Source organism: Echinops telfairi, unplaced genomic scaffold, assembly GCF_000313985.2.
Source record: "Echinops telfairi isolate 266 unplaced genomic scaffold, ASM31398v2 ScPeMD7_18;HRSCAF=68, whole genome shotgun sequence".
NCBI classification, from domain to species: Eukaryota; Metazoa; Chordata; class Mammalia; order Afrosoricida; family Tenrecidae; genus Echinops; species Echinops telfairi.
In genome coordinates this window covers 6,053,304-6,073,043 of record NW_022103915.1, presented here as the reverse complement: position 1 = coordinate 6,073,043, position 19,740 = coordinate 6,053,304, and the positions used below count along the sequence as shown (strand labels likewise).

The 19,740-nt window shown below is 55.3% G+C and overlaps 1 protein-coding gene across 7 annotated transcripts in view; it reads right to left on the bottom strand.

The window, feature by feature from the left end:
* Window positions 1-8,380, bottom strand: part of LOC123521431 — a 33,582-nt gene extending 25,202 nt beyond the window's left edge. For 6 of the 7 annotated variants that reach the window (XR_006679880.1, XM_045287982.1, XM_045287984.1 and 3 more), the window contains exons 1-4: window positions 8,294-8,380; window positions 5,275-5,372; window positions 4,373-5,063; window positions 2,631-2,749 (exon numbers count right to left, since the gene is read on the bottom strand). Coding sequence is in view for 6 of the 7 variants with exons in the window: in XM_045287982.1 (XP_045143917.1) it covers window positions 2,631-2,749; window positions 4,373-4,530 (277 nt within the window). In the remaining variant the exon portion in view is untranslated. The remainder of the gene's footprint in view (window positions 1-2,630; window positions 2,750-4,372; window positions 5,064-5,274; window positions 5,373-8,293) is intronic. The other variant, XM_045287986.1, reaches the window with a different exon arrangement.
* Window positions 8,381-19,740: the final 11,360 nt, after the last annotated feature.

The window sequence follows — 19,740 nt, the reverse complement described above, 5'->3', positions numbered from 1 at the left end:
TCCTACTGGCCTCGGGAATAACAGACCTGGCTGGCAGACAGTGAGACACCTTGGTGAGTTTCCACCTCCGCTGCCCAGAGGCAACACACCAGGGATTCTCAGAGCCTGGGGTACCAGGCGGTCCACAATTGTGTGTGTCAGGAAACCCCAAGGTCCAGAAACCCTGTGAGCGCCTGAGGTCCTTGCCCCACTTCCATCTCTAATGTCCTCAGGGGGTATGGACACGGCTTTTAATTATTGATGGTTTGATGGTGGGGGAGGGGGGGTTGTCACCGTTGTTATGTTTGCCCTAAAATTAAGTTTGGAAACCTCATCTTCTCCAGGAACTCCAGTGCTAGGCTTTGGAAAGCCTGCTGTCTCATCCAATCAACATGAATTAAGTCCTCTCAAGTGACCAAACTGTGGATGGTTGAGACTGGGGCTTGCTTCCCTAGGGGGCTAGGGGGCTGGAGGCTGCAGGAGGGGCAGGGAGGGTGCTCAGCGAGTGGATAGTGCAAACTTGATAAGGGCATCCCACCCCCACCCACCCACGCTGCTTTAACCTTTTCTTCTTCCAACCTCTGCCTGTCTCCCTCCATTTCCTTCCTTTGGGACAGAAGGTCTGGCTGGAGAGGACTTAAGTGGCTGATCTAATCTTGATTGATTCTGCCTTGGGGTGAGAAACATCCAGATCTCCAGACAAACGCCAGCCCCTTTCAGGACTCCGGTCCTCCCTCTATGAAAGGTGCAGGGCTCCAGTGAGTTTGGGTGGCCGGGGGCAGCGACGGGGGCCGGGGTACGTACTTGGTGGTAAACACTGGGGCCACAGGTTCTGAGAGGAGCACTCCTCTACACCCACACTGAACTGATTGGGCCACCTCACCAACCACTTGCCCTTTCTGAGACTCACTGCCAGCCCCAAGGCTGCTGCCACCCCCTGGCAACCCCATGCCCATTGGAGCAAACCATCCCATGATCCTTTGTGGATCTGAGCGCTGCAATCCACATGGCGGTCACTGGCTGAGGATGGGAAAGAGATGACCAGGCCTTTCTTCCTTGTCTGACCTAGTCTGGAAGCTCCACTGACACCTGTTGCCTCCCAGCCACCAGCACGTCCCACTTGACACACAGTGTGCGGTGCACAGTGCCCTGCACGGAGAGTGAGAGCCGGACAGCTGAGCCACTACTGCCCCCGCCCGCCCCCGTGCATTTCATCTCCTTATCAGGGGGCGGGGGGCCTTCTAGTCACCTCGGGACAAGCTATGACCTGTGAGCTGGTGAATCCTGTGTGATTCGCCCTGTTCTATCACTCGGCAACCTCCAGTTCTTTTAAGATGTTGCTAGGTGGGAGCTCAGAGGTGGCGACAGGCTTAGAGGGCACCCCTCTTCCTATGTACCTACATGTGGGGTCAGACCAAGAATCGGCCAGTGGGGTGGCCCAGGCTCAAAGGAACTGCCCCTGAGACTTCAAGGAGAAGCTGAGACACCACGCTGTGTGGCTCTGGACTGTGTAGGGCCCTTGCCCTGTGGACACCTCATTATGATAATCAGTGTATTTTTCCCGCGCACAAAGGCTACTTATGAGACGAGTATTGGAGTCTGACAGCCACCTCATTAATATCTGCAGCCTCTTCCTTCGACAAGGCCCAAGATTAGCCGCATGTTCATTAAGGGAATGAGGCAGACAGAGGAATAAACCCAAAAACCCCAGCCGGAGGTGGGGAGAGCAGGGGAGGGCCCTGGTCTGCAGGCCATTCATTCACTGAATGCCTCCCGGACCTTCCAGATTTAATCACTGACCAAGTGGGCGGTGGGCCGGGGGAGTCTGGTTGACCAGGATGCCAGAGGGGGTGTGGGGTGCTGGAGGGGGGGGGTAGAAACAAAGTGACGGGAAGGAGTTAAGCCCAAGGCCAGACTTTCCAATTGAGAGCTTTCCTACATTCTACGGTGTAAACCCTTCTTCCTGTTTAATTTCTTTTAGCCTGAGCAGACAGGACACATTTGGGGGATTGGTTTTTAATATCCTCTAAGTCTCCTTTTCCTCCTTTTTGTGTGTCTTCAATCCCCTCCTCATTTCTGTCCCCTCTGTCCCCTCCTCCAGCCACTCCGCTATGATCTTCTCATGGGACTGCCAGCTAAGAAAATCTACCTCGACACGCCCCCCCCCCCACACCCATTGCCTTTTGTCCCAAGCCCTTGGTCTTCCCAAGCCCTTCCAAATCATGCCAGATGTGTTACCTGTAGGCTAACCAGCCCCCTGGCCTGCCTGGTAAAGGTCATTAAAGATCGTTAGTTCCATTTTGCAATGGAGGACAACAAGGGGTTTTGTGGTCAGATGCACAAGGCCTGTGTGCAACGGCGGCTTCACCAGGACTCGAACCCAGGTCGGTCTGACTCTAGAGTGCTTCCCTCCGCAAGGTCGGCAAGAAGCAGGTTCTGGACCGGGGCTGGCCTGTGTCTGCGAGTGCCCTGGGTAAACCAACAAGGCCTGGAGGCCCCCGGTGTCCCAGGCAGGGTAGCCATGGAAACAGTGGGTGCTGGGTGCCAGCTCGGCAAAGCCCAGCAGGGGAAATGGTCATGTGTCGGGTGTGTCCCTGTGTGTCCCTCTTGTGTCCGCATGTGGAGAGGCTAAGCGACTGAGCAGACGTTACCTGGCTGGCGGGAGCCGTTAGTCGGAGGAGAGAGGTCAAGAGCAGTGGGTTGAAGAAGAAATTGGAGGTGAGGAGTGAAGAACAGCAGGGGTGGCGGACAGGCCTTTCGAGAAGCCGGGCTGTGAAAGGAAAAGGAGAGGGTGTGGCGAGAAAGTGCAACTGCTCAGGACAGTGAGACCCAGGTGGGCGGGCACCAGGAGTAGAGACTGCCCCTCAGAGGGCATCGCCAAGGCTCTGAGACAGGAGGGCCTGGTGTACGGGGTGCAAATGCTTGGTGAAGCCAATAGGAAGACACCTTGATGGCCCGAGTGTCCCCGTGAGACAGCAGGCCGGACGAAGTCAGGCCAGGGCATTATGGGGATCAAATGAGGACGTGACCGACCGTGTGCCCAACAGCGGACGGCAGGCACTCTCGCCTGGACGCCTCTATTTTCCAGCCCATTCGGCCCTCTCTGGGGTTGGGATATTTAGCAACCATAAGTGATTCGCCCAGCACATGAAGGATGCTTTATAAAAAAATTTAAAAAATGATAAGACAGTGTTAAAAGCTCCTGCCAGGAGCGGGGAGACAAAAGGTCCCCTTTCTAATAGCCTGGATTAACTCAAAGCAGATCTCCGCCCACTTCATTTGTCACCTTCCAAGTCATCCTTCCACCTTACTTAATGTGCCACATAATCCAATCAGCCGCTTTCCGATGCCCAGGAGCCATTGTCTCCAACAAGCCCTTGCTCTAGAGCTGGCCCTGGAGTTCTTTTTGTCTCATCTGGACAAAACTGGTTGTGGCTTAAAAGGGGGACGGATGAAAAGGGCTGTCCAAATGAGGACCCCCAATTAGCTTTCAAGACCCTGTTCGCTTCATCTCTGGGTCCCTCTCCTCACCTCACCCCGCATGCTGGAGGAGACTGCTGCGTGGCGACGTGTTTGTTTATGGGGCACAAGCCTGCACCCCAGCACCTTATGGTTATTCCTGGGGGGGAGGACAGGGCTGGACATGAGGGTGACGAGGAACAACAGCCTCAAGCTGATAAATGTCTAGCAATTTCCACAGTCATTTACAAAGCACTTTGAGAGCAGTTATATCATTTGGCCTTCCACAGTGTCCTGTGTGGGAGATAAACGTTTGAGCATGGTTTTCGTGGGGGTTTTGTTTGGGCGTGTGGGGAGCAGTTACGTGGCTATTGTATTTGTTTATTTGGTTGGCCCACTAAAGGAACTGAAGCCTGCAGAAGTTAAAGCAACGGGTTCAAGGTTACATCTCACTGCGAAGAGGTGAAGCCAGCGCACACTGCCAGCACTGGGGGCCATGTAGCGCCCCCCGCCCCCCAAGACCACCCTGAGCAGCTAGGATTTCAAACAGACTGTCCATTGTCAACAGCTTGATTGGAAATAAAAGGCCTCTTGGTGGACCTCCACATGTCAAGGGGCAACAGTGAGGCCGAGGGGCAGCTATAATGGCCCCCAGGGTCTAAGCTGACCCCCTCTTGCCAGCCTTGAGACAAGTACTTATGTTGCCTCGGCTCCAGTTTCTTTGTGGCGCCTGTGGACCAAGCCCACCCTGAAGGGAGCTGGGTTCCACTTCCCTACCCCTCTCCCTATCCCCCCCACGCCCACCCCCTAGTAAAGGTGCGTGTGCCTCCCTATGGATTCCCTCGCCCTCCTGTCAAAGTGCCTTGGAAAGGACCACATCCACGACCCTGTCCCACTCACGCCAGCCCACACCATCTCTGCGAGGGTGCCCTACCTGGAGCCAGGTGTGCACAGGGACTGTCGGCAATGCTGCTGGAGAATGAACGAGAAAAGTGAGCGAGCAAGAACGGATTGACCTTCCACCCTTTGGGACACACATTTGTGGCTGGCCTCGGCGTGGTGTGGCCACGCTGCCTGAGGCTGCTCTGTCATTTCAAGCTCACAACCACCCCGGGGGGTCGCTCCTATCCTCCGTCCCACCCCCCACCCCCCCCTCACTATGGACAGGAAAGAGGTGGGCTCAACCTCAGAGGTTCAGTAGCACGGCGTTAAGATACATGCTCCTACCAGACACCCACAGTGGGCCTGGGTCGCCAGCAAAAGGCTGGCCATGCTCTGGGCCCAGGTCCCCCTCCTGAGAAATTCCCAGAGGGATCCTTCCAATGAGGACATCATCAGAACCGGGTGACAGAGACCGATACCACCTTGGGCAGGGAAACTCCAGTTTGCTGGCATGTTAAAGCAAGCAAAGACACGTGGAAACATCCAAGCATTGAGACACAGCAGAGGTCAGGGGTTAAGGACCAATGCCCCCTCACTAGGGCATTGGTTTAAGTCTGTCGCCAAGAGGAACAGGCTCTGGGTCCTCATCCTCCTGTGCCGCCCGACTTGGTCCTGGGTGGGGTGCGGGGTGAGGTCCTCTGGCAACTGCTCTCAGGGTTGGTGGTCTCCTGGGGTCTGCGCTCCTAGTGCAATTGAACAGGTCAGAGGGTCACCTTAAGAAGCCAAGTCTAAATAGAATTACTATGTAAATTCATTCATGACCTTCAATATCCAATAACATTTTAATTAATCTTTTAATTGCTAGTGGGTTTGGGGGGGTATAAGGAGGGTGGAGGGTCAGGGGGTTTCCCTTGCCACATCGTATAGAAAGCACCACAAAGCGATGTGTACAACCTGCTGTGGAGACCAGCACCAACAGCGTGGCGTTGTGTTCGGAAAGGTGGCCCTTGCAAACCGGAGGGAGAGCGAATGCTGTCATCCTGGAAGAGACCCTATAGCATATGGGAAGGGGGTAGATTAGAAACCATCTTGATGACCTCTAATGGCTACCACAAGAGCAGCAAAGAGAAGGAGGGGATGGACAGAAGGGGAGGGCAGGAGAGAGAGAGTGGGAGGGGCAGTCAGAGAGAAGGGGAGGGGGGAGCCAGAGGGGCCAGGGACAGAGAGAGAGAGGGAGGGGCAAGAGGGATTCGAGAGAGGGTGAAGCCATTGGAGAGAAAGGGGTGGGGTGTCAGTCAGAGAGAAGGGGGAGACATTCAGAGTGGTGGGGGCAGAGGGGGAAATGAAGAGAGAGGGGGGCAATCAGGGAGAAGGTGAGGGGGCAGTGAGAGGGGTGGGGATAAAGAGGGAGGGAGCAGAGAGAGAGGAAGGGGCAGTCAGAGAGTGAGGGAGGAAGGTAGCCAAGGAGAGAGGGAGGGGCAAGGAGGAGTGGTAAGAGAGAAAGGACTTACAGGAGAGGCCAGCCATAGGGGGCGGGGCAGGGAGGGTGGTAATCAAAGGGGGTGTGAAGTTAGAGGAGGGGCAGAAAGAGAGGGAGGGGGCAGTCAGAGAGGAGGAAGGGACCTACCAGAGAGTGGGAGGGGGAGTGAGAGAGGGGAGGAGGGAAGTGTGGGTGGAGAGAAGAGGAACTGGGAGGGGGAGGAGAAATGGGAGGGGCCTCAGGAGAAAAGTGGGCGGGGGTAAGGATAACGATTGACAAGTAACAAGTGTTAGGTCATGTGCGCATGCGCAACTCGAAGTCGGTCTTAGCAGGCGGGAACCATTGACCAGCGCCATTTACAGTTAGCGACCGCTAGGCGGCGCGCGCCCCCCACCCAGCACCCACTTGCACTGCCACCTGCGGCGCGCCCGCAGCCCCCTCCACCCCCCCCAACCCTCACCAGGCTCGCGGCTGCCAAAGACGCGGCTGGAGAGGGTGGGGGGGTGGGCGCCCAACAGGTTTCAAGCTGGGGGGCACAGTCCACCCCAACACGTCGTAAAGGGCTGCTATGTCCCCGAACGCCACAGCGGGTCGCAATCCACCTGTAGACACCAAGCAGCCCCCCCCCACCGCTACCACCCCCCATATAGCTGCCTGGCGCCCCTCAAACGTGGGAGCCACACCACACCAGGGAGACAGAATGAGATCAGATCGAGGCGACGTTCGCCATAAGGGTCTTCCAAGAGTTCGAGTCCATTCACCGTACGTAAAAACAGCAATCTTGGCTCAGACCTTCAGTATATTTAATTAAAACTTAAATTAATTAAACCTAAGAAGATCCAGTTTTCCACACACAGATTTCCCTCGTCTCTACCGTTTCGGGACATGTGGTACGAAATGCGGCATCGCTACAAAAATCGTATACAAGAGGCCAAAACTCCTCCGAGTCTCCCCCTCCTCTCCTTCGCCCTCCCCACGCAGCGCCCCCCAATCTCCCCTCCCAACTTTGCCCCCCACAAGAATTTCAAGACTGCCTACCAGGCGCCTAATTATCCTTTTTTATGGTCTCTTCATCCTGCCCAAAAGAGTCACACCTTCCTGAACAAGAACCCCCGAAAGTAAAACCGACTGAAAAAAAACTCTTTGGGGGACACGACACCCCAAGTCATAAAACCAGAGCCAATTGTGGGACCTGTGCACACAGAGCACAGCCTGCAGGCTCCCCCCAGCCAACCTGGGGGTCTTCATGCAGATGCCCCTTTAGGGTAATGAATCCAGAAACCACTCACAATCCCGCGCCGACCCCCTCCAACAGGAGAACAAAGGCCACGTCCCTCCCCACCCCGCCCCCCCAAAATTCCGCAGTGCCACCACCGCCCTCTAGCGTCCAACAGGAGAACTACCAGAAACCTGCCACGTAGCAGCCTCCTCACGCCCCCCCCCCCCAAATCCGCTGGACCAAGAGTGGGGAGGGGGTGGCATGGGGGGGCTTGACAGGGACAAAGGAAACGGCAAAAGGCTATTTTACCAAAATTTAAGTGCCCGCAACATGTCAGGCTTATCCAGTGCTCCTCACTCGCAATTCTAAAGACGCCCCCGACCCCCAATCCCCAGCTCCCAGACGCACCCCCACCCAAAACACCCCCAGAAACGCATATTTATCTTCCCTTTAGATTATTCTCCCCGGGATCCAAGAACACAGCCTTCTTCATGCCCCTAAACACCCGCTAATTCTATGTCCTCTCTGGGCTCCCCATTGCCGACCTTCCCCTGGTCTCCCCGACTCCTGGGGCTGAGGCAGGTTTGCAGCTGGGCGCCATGTCTCCCCACGATTAAAGTGGAACCCGACGAAACAGGGTGGGAAATTCCCTAAATTTCGACTGGACTCGCTCGTCACTGAGCCCGTACCGTGTCTGGGATGCCGCGTCCCGCAGATGGGAATCGCGGTCTCCCACGCCCACTGTTCACGCACAGCCTGACCGCTAACTATTGCGGGGACATGGACCTAGTGCGTCCTTTTTCGTGGGTTTCTCCCCGCACCCTGCCCTAACTAACGGGAAGAGCAGGATGCATCCGCCCGCCATATCCTACACTACCTCGTAACGTGGACCTGGAGGGGTCTCAAGACCCCAAACCGGACTTTTGGACCGCAGTGCCTACGGGACCTTGATTCCAACCCAGGTTTGGGACTGGGCTCCTGGACTCTGCTGGTCACCTGAGACCCTACCAACGAGCCTGCCTTCCCACACTGGCCAAGGACCCTGATTTCCCCCCCGGAGAAAAAAATGTGCCTGCAGCTAGCTCGCTATGCCTTCTCCTCGCAAGATTGCTCGGCTGGCGCTCGGAGACCAGGCGAGGTGGCCGCCTTCAGGAGAAGGTCGGTCCTGCGGCGGTCTCCCTGGCGTGTCCAGGAGGACACAGCCCAGCTCGGGAGGAGGTGTCGCTTTCCTTTTGCACATCCTTTCGGGCAAGCGAGGATGGCCAACCACTCACCAGATTGGGGTTCTTCGCGTGGGCGCCCCGGCGCTCGGAGGAGCTGCAGCCGCGGCCAGTGAGCGAGGCCAAGGCGCGCTCCATCCCAGCTCTCCGCCGTCTGCGCCAGGGGCTGCCTGGGTGGGGTTTATATCGAGTCGCAGAAGGGGTGGTCTCTGACGTCAGCGCATTCTGCTGCAATGCGCTCATTTCTCCAAAAGCGATTGGCCGGAAAAATGAGCCCCCCAGATTCGATGACAAATTGCCCTGGCCGCACCCAGACTGCAGCAAAGAAGGGCAGGAAGATCTTCTGCCGCATTGCCGCTCGCCGCCATGACCAACACCCTCTGGTCCTCGGCGCTTCTTCCCTGTAGGAGCCCTGTTCCAAGCCCAGGGGGTTAGTGTCCACCCTGCGTGGGCAGAAGGGGACCCGGGGTGGTTTAACTGAGGCGGGTGCACGGTAACACTCGCGGGCTGCCGAACGCAAGCCACGCCTGGCGACGTCCGAGCATCTACCGCGAAAAGTGTGCCCAGGGTTAACCAGAAAACCAGCCGCTTTCCACTCTTGCCTTTGAGATGAAGCTATCCCTGGCGAGATAACCGGTTCCCCTAAGGGATTCGGGCGGTTGTCACCCGCTTCTAGCCCACCCATCCATTCCTGATTGGTCGTTTTCGACACGGGAGACCCCCACGCAGCATTTCCGAGTCTGAAAACCTGGTTCTGGGTCCTCATCTCTGCCACTCATAACCCGTGGACCCCAAATTCTATCACTGGCCCTTCCTTTACAGTGTGTGGGGGGTCCTTTTCCCGATGTGAATACCTGGCACCTCTCATCGGGATGGGGATAAGAATCTAGACTATGAGTCGTTCGTGTCCCTTCCAGGAAAAGTACTTTTGAGGGAGGACTGCATCCTAGGAGGAGATACTTGAGGTACCCACTTAAAGTTGGGGTGATTGCATACACACTCTGAATAAGCTGCACACACAGACCCCTCCTCCACAGACCTGGGGAGACAGGCAGGGACGCGCGTTCCTGCCGGGCCTCGTGCTCCCTCCAAGACTTGGCACCGAAGAGTTAATCCTTAACAGGTGGCACGGCCAGCAAGCTATGCCTGGCACTGAGTGGCGAGAGCGGGCAGGGCCGTCAATCAAATGTCCTCTTGCAAAGGTCAGAATGCTGCTGAAAGGGACTTCGGATCTATCTTAGGGTGACAGGTGGGTGGCAGCCGGGAGGGCCAAGGATGGAGGGCCTGGTGACAGAAAAGGGGTGAGAATTAGCTAGGTGTCCCAAAGGGGAAACGCGGCGAGGCTGCAGGGGATCATATGAGAACAGCTCCCGGCACGTCGTCCAGAATCGAGGGGGGGTGGGTCCCCATGCTCACTGCCTGCCAGGTGCCTATCAACGAGAGGACATTCCGGGGGCTCGGAAGGAGGGAGAGGCCCCCCGGCCAGTGCGGCGCCCCTGGCCAGGGCTGGCAAGAGAGAGAGAGAGAGAGAGAGAGAGAGACCTGGCGCTTCAGGAGGGGGCGTCCTTCGTAAGTGGACGCGACCGCTCGGGGACGTGCAGCCAAATGGATTTGGTGGCCGTGCTGGGGTGGTGGGATTGGGGGGGGTGCTCCCTGAATGTGCAAAGGACTAAAGGAGGACACCCCCCCCCTCTTATCCCAACTAGAGCCTCTGGAAGCAAGACGTGAGGCGGTTGGGGTGGGGGGTAGGGGGCCTGCATGGCCCCAGACCTCAAGAAAACCAAAAAAAAAAAAAAAATCCTGGCTTGGAGCAGTGCCGTCAACAGGACGTTTATTAACCTCCGTATTAATAGCTAGGAAACAGCCGGGCCGGCCGAGACCAATCAGCGGGCGAGGAGCCCCGGTTGTCAGGCCTCCTCAGCCAATCAGACGTCGGCAGGCCCAGTTGCTAGCCTCTGGGGGGGCCAGAAGCGAGGGTACGCATTGTCATGTGGGGCTCCCGCTCCCTGGCCCCCCGTGCGTGGGAGACTTGCGTGGAAGACGAGAGCATCAGCAGTCACGCACTCAGGGTCCGTGGGGGCTCCTAGAGGCGGTGGCTCCCGGCGTTCAAGCCCCGCAACCCTTAGAAGGTCATGAGTCGGGGCTCCGCAGGAGCCCCTGGCCTTGGGAAGGGGCCTCTGGGAGGCCCAAACCTCCAACGCCCAATGGCGTCACTCGCTCAGGCCTGGCTCCTACACGGAAATGAGGCAAAGTGAGCCAGTCGCAGTTTTTTTCCTGGGGCCCCCAGGCCTCCCGAGCCTCTTTCTCAGACTTTAGCAGTAAATCCCACCCCTCTCTCAAGGTCTAGTGACAGGCCAAGGTAACAGACCCTGGGAAATAGGCATTTCCTACCACCACGCCAGAGGGAGGGAAGGGGGTGGGTGTTGGATCCCAGCTCTGTTCCCTGCTAGCTGGGGGGCTAAAGTCCAGGCCCTTCCCCTCTCTGGGCCCCTATTTCCTCATCTGGAGAGGGAAAGGTTGGACAAGCTGGTCCCCAAGGAGCTTCCCAGCCCTGCTTTGCTTGATTTGAATGTATACATCAGGCGAGTCAAATGTCTTCCAGAACATTCTGCCTGACAGTAATTAGTATCAGGTGTATCCTGTAGCCCATGTGGTTACTTCATCATACTGCTTTTCTTTCCATTGTATTTTATTTTAAACAGAACTCCATGGCAACATGTTTATCCTCTGGCTTCCTCAAAGAATGAAAAAGATAGGAGAAAAAAACAGGGGGGTGGGGGGGCAGCAGAAAGAAAAGAACATTGTCAAGGAATCATTACTGAGTGGGCCCTCGCCACAAGAAGGGAAAATATCCATATGTTGAAATGTTTTTGTTGGCTTTCCTGGAGCTCAGAACCCAACTTCTTAAATATTTGTGGGCCCTGAGTGACGGGAACAATCCTCGAAGGAGCCACAGCTAGGGTAAAGTGCGGATCCAGGGCTCCGGGCCGCGAAGTGAGTGCCGCCCAGCACTTGGGCGTTCCTCATGCTGTGAGGACTTTCGAAGGCTCAGATTCCTATCTATAGGGGGAAAGAGACAGCGAAACCCAGGTTTGAAAAACGGATTCTGTACATGCTGAAACCCAACCTTCTGAAGAGGCCTGGAGGGTGGCCAGGTACCAGACGCATGGCTTAGCTTGCTTTTTTTTTTTTTTAAGGTCGATCTAATTCAAAGCACACATTTTTCTCTCTTTTTTCTTTCTCTCTTTCTTTTTTTTTTTTTTTTTTTAAGAATTCATACTCAGGAACCCTCAAAAGCCATGTGTGCCGCCTCCTGCCCACAAGTACATACTTGTGGGCAAGTGTACAAACGTCCTCAGACTCCGCCCGGACCGGGAGACAAGGTCCTCCTGTAACCATGGACAAAGAAGCGTAAACCTGCTCACAAGCCATAGTGCTGCCCTTCACAGGCACGTCACACCCAGCGCCTGTCCTCTCTCCAAGGAGGGCCTTTCATGTCTCCCAGGTGGCCTTGGGATGGTGGTGTTTCCCAGAGATTTTTTTTGGGGGGGGGATCGGCTTTCTGCACACCCCAAGGGACCCATACAGCGGGCGGCTGCTGCTGTAGCTAGCAACACGTGCGGGCTCCCACGCACCCAATGAGAGTATCAATCTCTCCCAGCTCCCTCAGCTCCCTCCCAGGCCCCTCAATCCCCTCAGCAGTTTGTGGGGGCTCCTCCCATGTGGCTGCTTTGAGGTGGGCATTAGTGGGGAGGATCCCCATGCCCATACACCATGGCCTCAAGAGAGCCCCCAAAACATCTCCTGGCATTCTGGGATGGCGGGCTCCACACCAAGACGTCCCCTGTGCTAAACAGTCCTTCGGCGACTGGAGTTGGCATGCAAAAGAAAAGCTGGTTTCTTGAAGTTTAGCACCCAAGCACTTTCACGAGCGGCTTCCTTCTCCTTTCTGGTTATAGCACAGTCCCTGCAAATTGGGTCCCCGCCATGGAACCACCTCAGGGTTTGGAAGGAGGGCTGCCATGGCGGTTGATAAGCGTGGGGACTGCTCCTTCCCCTTCACTGCTGGGCGTGTGCTGTTCTCCTAAAACCAGAGTTCTTTCTGGGGGCAATCTCAACCGTTACCTAGAGGACCCCGCCACGTTGCGGACTCTGCAAAGTCGGTACCATCCAGCGCTTTTCGCCGAAGGAAGGGAGGTGAGCTTTACTCGCTGGGGTCCACTGCAGGGGTTTTAAAGGCAGTGCAGATAAGCTAACTAAACTTCCAGCCATCCAGGCTGGAAATGCTCAACAATAAACAGACACCTCTCTCCTCGTGGCACTGGGCGTGGGGGCTTTCTAAAAGTTTGAGGGAAAATTCCATGATCTGTTCACTCTGCTTTTCCACAGATTTATTTTTTGGAAGACCCCTTCCCCCATCGTATCATGTGGGGAGAGGATGGCTCTTGTGCTCACAGAACACTGCTCATGCGTAGGCCAGGAGGAGGGAGAGCTGGAACGTTCTACCCCAGAATGGTGGTTGCTGGTGGTTCTGGGTGAGTAGATTCCGAGTGATTTTTCTCCTTTCCTTGGGCTTTTATGACTAGTTTTTTACCGGCATGTATAATCTTTAGGATTTCCTTTTTATTTTCTTTTTGCAAACAATGCAATAGTCCAACAGGACTGACCTCCTCCTGAGCGACCTCGTGTGCAAAATCTTTTCTAATAAGCAAATAAAAATCCAAAAACTCAGGACTCTTGCCCGTTGCGAGACACAGTTTCTGGAGATAGGCATCCACCTCTGGGAGATGGGCATGAGGATCTTGGGATCTGGATGTGGGGGTCCGGGGTCCGAGGGGAAGCCACCCAGCATGTCAGACTTCTGCAGGGGTCATCTTGAATGGAGGAGTGTCAGCTGAGAAAAGGAAAAAGAGAAACATGAGCTGCTTTGGTTTGCTTCCTACAGGAAGAGCCTGGAGACATTGTGGAGGGAAGGACAGGGCAGGCCGGTCCTGGGGGTCTCAATGTAGCAGGACACCCCCTTGGGGTGGATCTTAGGAGTCCTATCTTGATACTAGAAGGAGGCAGCCACGTGGCCCCCACACCACTCCCCGTCCTGTCCCCTCTGGCTTTGGGTGTGGGCCAGCCCTGGATTCAAGCTAGGGGTTCTCCTGGCACGGCTCCATGGAAATCTTTCCCTCGCTGGAGCAAAGAGCTGCTTCATTCAACTGCCGGCGGCTAGGGAGGGGGTGGCCTTCAGCCTGTTGACAGAGAGCTGGGGAGGGAGGCCTGGGGAGGGGCCGGAGAGGAGAAACTGTATTCCAGGTAGAACAGGACTGGAAAGTTGGCTTTTTGTAAAAAAGAAAGAAAAAAGGAAAACCTAAAAGAGTGCTGACAGTTACAAAACTGCCACCCCACCCAAGAGATTCCAAGAAAAGACATTTGTACTAGATTTCAGCAAGGACTGAAGTAAGGGCCGGTTGTCTTAATGTCCCCATGGGAAGGGGGCCACTAGTTCTGGGCACGCTTTTGGCTCAAACTTCCAAGGAGAAGTTTGCACCCCATCGTCAGCATCCTCAGGCCCAGTCTGGTGGCGCTGGGGCCCAATGCTAGTCCAGTGGTCCCAAGTGAAGGATGCGGGAGCTCAGGGGTCTTGCTGGACGTGGAGTCCCCCTGGACAGGAAGGCTGTGAGCGAGATTTCTGGAAGGCACAGCTTGCTGAAGGCCATGTTATGGCTTGACCAGGAGAAAGCACCACCCAGCCCTTACGCTTTCACCAACACCCCGGAAGCATCCAGAGTTGTGTGGCTTGTGCCTCAGGGAACCATTCAGTGAACGGGCCTGAGGCTTCTGAGAGAGTGGGCAAAGGCTTCACTGTTGACATGGGAATGGCACCTCCCACCACTAGATCAAGCATGTGGCATGGTGACACAGGACTCGACAAAGGCGGGGGCACAGTCAGTTCCTAGAGCACCCCTATTCAAGGGGATGGCAGGTCCTTCTGACCGCCCACATTCTTGGTCCTATTTTCTGGGAGATCAGTTGTCTTGTCTGGTTGTTGAGGGTCTGAATTCTAATGTTAGACTATTTCCTGCCCCTCTAGTTGCTACTTGAAGAGCCGTGGTGGCTTAGTGCTTAAGCGTTGGGTTGCTAATCTCGAGGTTCGCAGTTTGAAACCACCAGTCCACTCTGAGGGAGAGAGACTCCCATAAAGAGTTACAATCTCAGAAACCCACAGGGGCAGTTCTATGCTGCCCTGCAGGGTCGCCATGAGTCACAATTAACTCAATGGCAGCGAGTTTGTTTGTTGCTGAGTTGCGACCTGTGTGGCCTTGGGTTAATTGTTTGGCTTCTCTAAGCCTCATTTTTTGTTACCTGTCAAATGAGGATAAAATGCCTACTCCGTATGATCACGAGAGACCAGTCCCTGGAGGAGGACATCATGTTTGGTAAAACGGAAGGGCAGTGAAGACGCGGAAGCCTGGATGAGATGGATTGGCCCGGTGGCTGCAGCGATGGGCCCAGGCAGAGGGACAATTGGGAGGACGGCCCAGGACCAGGCAGTGTTTCGCTCTGTTGTGCACAGGGTCGCTATGGGTCAGAGCCAACACCAACTTATTGGGAAGACGGCCGTTGGGTTGAGTTTCTACCCCTAGTGACCCCAAGATGACAGAGTTACCCCGCCCCGGAGTGTTGCGGTTTAGGGGAGCAGCTCAGATCTCCAGTTCGTTCTCCTGCAAAGCCCTTGGTTAGGTCTGGATGGCTAACCTGGGCGCCTACATAAGACGTGTGAGTCAAAAGACCTTTTTGAGTCGTAAGAACTTGGCATGCATTTTATAAGAAGCATAAATGCATCTTGTAATTCTTTCTTAAAATATCGATTTTTAAGTGAAGCCACCCTAACGCTAACTCACTGAGCACAGGGCTGCAGGCCCTGACTGCTTCCTGCCCTTCCCTGGTCTGTGGGGCCAGTGTGAGAGGCTTGGAACCTGCCTGCTCTGAAATGCCCCTAAGAGCTTGTCTATTCCACTCAGTAGTTTTGGGGAAAGGTCCCTGCGGACCCTCGGCCCTTTGGGGAGAAAAGAGTCTCCTTCCCCCATCCTGGCCTCTTTCCATGAGCCCTCTGGGCTCTGTGTGGACCAGACTGCCCCCCAACACATGGCCCCCTGCCCTCCCTCCCCCAGGGCTGCAGGATCCAGGCCTGGTGCAGACTCTGCCTCTTGCAAGCTTGGTGGAAAACAGATCCTGGAGATAAAAACATTCCCAGAAGGCTGGGCCTGCCCCCTCCCCCTCATCCCTGCCTTGTTGCAGGACCCGGTGGGATGAGGGGCCTCTCTGCCCCTGGCGCTAAACCTTTGGCTCGGGCCAAAGAGATGGCAGGAGGGCCAGATTCTGAAGTCCCAGGGACCCGTTAGTGTTCTGAGACAGCGGGGAGCTTGTCTCTGTGTCTGAGCCTCCTCATCTGAGAAATGTGAATAATTGTGACCTGCCTTTCAGGGAGCTCTGGTGACCCGCCGTGGGTTACACGTTGTGCTGCTCACGATGAGGTCCACAGCTCGAAACCACCAGCCCCCCTGCAGGAGAAAGATGAGGCTTTCTTTTCCCTTAGGCAGCTACAGTCTCAGAAACCCTTATGGGGCAGTTCTGCCCCGTCACAGGATCACGACGTGTCAGAACCGGCAGTGTGTGCACGCGTGCTCCCGCTCATGCCTCCCAGGGTTGTTGAGCAGACTCCTGTGTGAAGCCTTTGGGGCAACCAATGCCTGGTACCTAGTACATCCAGAGAGGCAGAGGCCCATACTGCCCCAGGGACAGCTGGTAGCTGGCGATGGCAACCCCTCCATGGGGCCATAGGGCACCAAGTCTGGCCAGGCCTCCTTTGGCCAACTGCAGAGCTAGCTGGCAGGCCCCCCAGTGGGACAAACCCCAGGGTCCTCCACAGCTCCGCAGTTGGCCAAAGGCGGCCTGGCCAGACTTGGTGCCCTATGGCCCCATGGAGGGGTCACCATTGCCAGCCCCATGTGCAGCCTGGGACCACCGCACAGCTCCTGGCCCTTTCTGGGGGGGTCACCTCACCCCCACAGACTGCAGGTGTTGGGGGGAACAGGAGCAGGAAGGTCCCTGTGGGACGCTGCAGAACACTCTCCATCGCTCGGGCTTCATGCTGCGCACCCCCTTCCTCATCTGCCAGGGCCCCGGGCTTAGTCTGTGCAAACATTGGCCCTCCCCACCCCAAGCCAACATACCCTTTAGGTGTTTGTGCAAAGGATGAGCAGCTAGGCGCCTGGCTCTAGGTAAACGGAGCTGGCCCCGCACATTTGATGATAAAGAAAAGCAAACAGGAGGCCTTTCCAAGGCCACAGGGTCCGTTCCCCACTCTCCCCCCGCCACCCTGGCCCCCAGCCTAGAGCTGACTTTGCAATCCGCAGGGCCAGAGGGTCACCAGCAAAGACAGGGCAGGGGGAGGCGGCCCCTCTACCCGCCCCAGCCTCCAGTTTCTCCTCTGCAAAAATAGGAAAATCAATCCTCAAGCTACAGGCTTGCTCTCAAGACAGATGAAGAACATTGAAAGTAGGGGGAGGAAACCGCCAGTGTAGTGTGGGGCTCTCTCTTAGACCCAGTGGCTGAGTGGGTCTCCACCAGCCACCACACTTTCAGGAACTGGCTGCCTACCCCCCACCCCTGCCCCCCAAATAAATAAATAAAACATCTGGTAAGGTTTGACTTCTTCCATCTGAAGTCTGTCCTCACTGTTACGGAAAGGATCCTCTGCTCATGAAGTTCTTCCTCCAGTTCTAGAAGCATCCACTCTTCCCAGGGCTGGCCCTGGTTTGGGGTGCTGAGGGGGAGAGACCGAAAGGTGAGGTACGCTCCCTGCCTGCTGGAGCCCAGGCACCTACTGTGTACCATGCTCCACCCAGCTCACCTTGCCCGGCCCCCAAGGAAAGCCCCTCTTCCCAAGACAAACGGGCAGATTCTCATTGAAGGAGACATGAGAGGGGAGTGGGCAGCTGGAAGCCCACGGAAAACTGGCACCGGCAGGCCGGCTGGGAGTCTCAGGAATTCTGGGCGCACAGCCTTTCCCGGCAGTCTGGCCTTGTGTACAGGCCCAGAAGGTTCACTGTTTACACTGAGGGGCCTCCCGGAGCAGAAACCAGCCCTGCTCTCGGCTCTCAGGCACTTTCTAGCTGAGTCCAGACACATGAACCTTGCAGAGCGCTGAAGGTATGTCCACGTGGCCGCCCCAGCAAAACTCTCTGGAAACCTGGCTAGAGTTGTCTCAAAGGTTTCAGTTGATAGCCCAGGCCCTAGCCGCAGGGTTTCCAACGGAGCCCTCAGATACCCCAGCCCCCACCCCTCACCATCAGCCAGCAGGGATCCAAACCCCAATTGATTCAGCCTGGTTGCTCAGCCCAAAGCAGCCGTCATCTTGGGGCGCCTGTGAACTGCTCTCTCTCATGGGGCTGGGGAGGAAGGGGGGTGAAGCTGAGGCAGGAAGTAGAGAGAGGAAGACCTCTCTTGGGAGGCCACTGTCCCAGGAAACCTCACCTCCAAGTCTCCTTTAGGTCCGGCTTCTCTGGGATGGGTTTCTGAGCCCCCTCTCCACCAGGCAGATGCCCCAATGGCATAATCAGCATTGAGATTCAGCTGGATGGGCAGAACCGATGCCTACATTTTCATTGAGTTCGGTGAATCAGTTGTTAAAATGTCATTGTAATCAGGGTTCTCCCTAAGTGGGTGGCTGGGCAGCCGCCCGATGTGGAAATCACAAATTTATATTCCTGCACAACATCATGCTCTAAGCACCGATCGTAATGTTCACTCTTTTCTTAGGTGTAAGAAATTGGATGGAACTCTCCTAGTAATGTTTATTTATTCATTTCATAAAAGTCATACTTTTGATACTACGTTTCCCACCCCCCACCCCCTTGAGTCTGTTACCTCGGTAAACCAACAGAGAAGGTCAAGAGGAAACTGCCAAACAGCCAGAGGGGGACACACTATCACTGCTTCAGCTTGGTGTTTCGCCCTATATTCCAATGAAACATGATGAGAGAATTTTGAAATTTTGCAAAGCGTTCAAGGAGCTAAAAATATTGTCAGAACAATTGCTGTAAGTTCAGCCGAATCAGAAAGGGGGTTTTCAAAGATGAACATAACATGTGTAGAGAAGAGAAGTCGCCTGTTTGCAATAGAACAAACACAACGACTGATGTCTAATGGCCTACCTCTAAAGGAACGCGATCCTCCTCCTCTTAGGAAAAGTTGGCTCAGGACGAATCTCACAGCCGATGCTGCTGCTCAGATAATAGCAACGAATATTGCAAGTGAGGGCAGCAATCAAGAAGCGATACGGGAATATCTTAAATAACAGTTTTATTGTTTGGGGTCAGGTATTATGGGATATTTTTTCATTAACATTTTAAAACTTTCTTATAAGGTTTGTGTTCCTCTTTCATTCTTCTTATTTAAGTATTAACTGCATGAAATAAGCTACCTTTTGGTATATCTTTTTCATACTTAAATTGGTCATTAGGGCCGTGAGCCAGTTGTTAAAATATTTGCTGACAGCACTAGGCTGCTAACCACAAGGTCAGCAGTTAGGAACCACCTCCAGCTCTTCAGGAGAAAAATGAGGCTTTCTGCTCCTGTAGAGGAAGACTTTCAAAGAGATGGGTGGGCACAATGGCTGGGACAATGGGCTCAGGCATAGGAACAGTCTTGAGGAGGGTGCAGGACTGGGTGCTGTTTCATTCTGTTGTGCACAGGGTCACTAGGGGTCAGATTCACAAACCCACAGGGGCAGTTCTACTCTGTCCTGTAGGGTCACTATGAGTGAGACTCGACTCGATGGCAGTGAGTTTTTGGTTTGGTCCCCAGCAGCCTACCACAGAGAGGAGGAGTAGGTCTCCTCCATGGACCCCTCACCCTTCCTAGGCATCTGCTGCCCACTCTCTGAGGCACAGGCATGGATAAAGAGAGGCAGGCCCCCAAGAAGGGAGACTGGGGCCCAGAAGCTGCTTCATGCCGCAGCTCCATCCCAGTGGGCTTGGAGTACAAGCTTGGGTCCGTTGAATACGTAAGGTCACACTCTTGGGCAGTAAAAGTCCACAGCAAACACCTGAGAGGGGATACGGTAGAAGATGATGTAGGTGCCAGGGTCCTGTTGGACACATGGGGGGCCTCGGGAGTAGGAAGCATGGGTCCCCGTGTATGACCCTGGGGCCCTTAGAGTCACCAGCTCATTCCCTGGGGCTCACATATACCCAGAGGAGCTGCCCAGACAACCCGACGACCCACCCCGATGACTCCAGGAAGCTCCAGGGGCTTCATCCTAGGTTTTTTCACAGCACATCCCAGGAATTAAGAGCTTGATCTGGGGTCCACGAAGGCCACCCCAAAGGCAGAGCTTGCCCCAACCCTGCCCGACAAGAATAGTAAGTCAAAAAATTTGCCTGTAAAATCATAAAACCCAAACCACCAAACCCATTGCCATCCAGTCAATTCCAACTCTTGAAGAC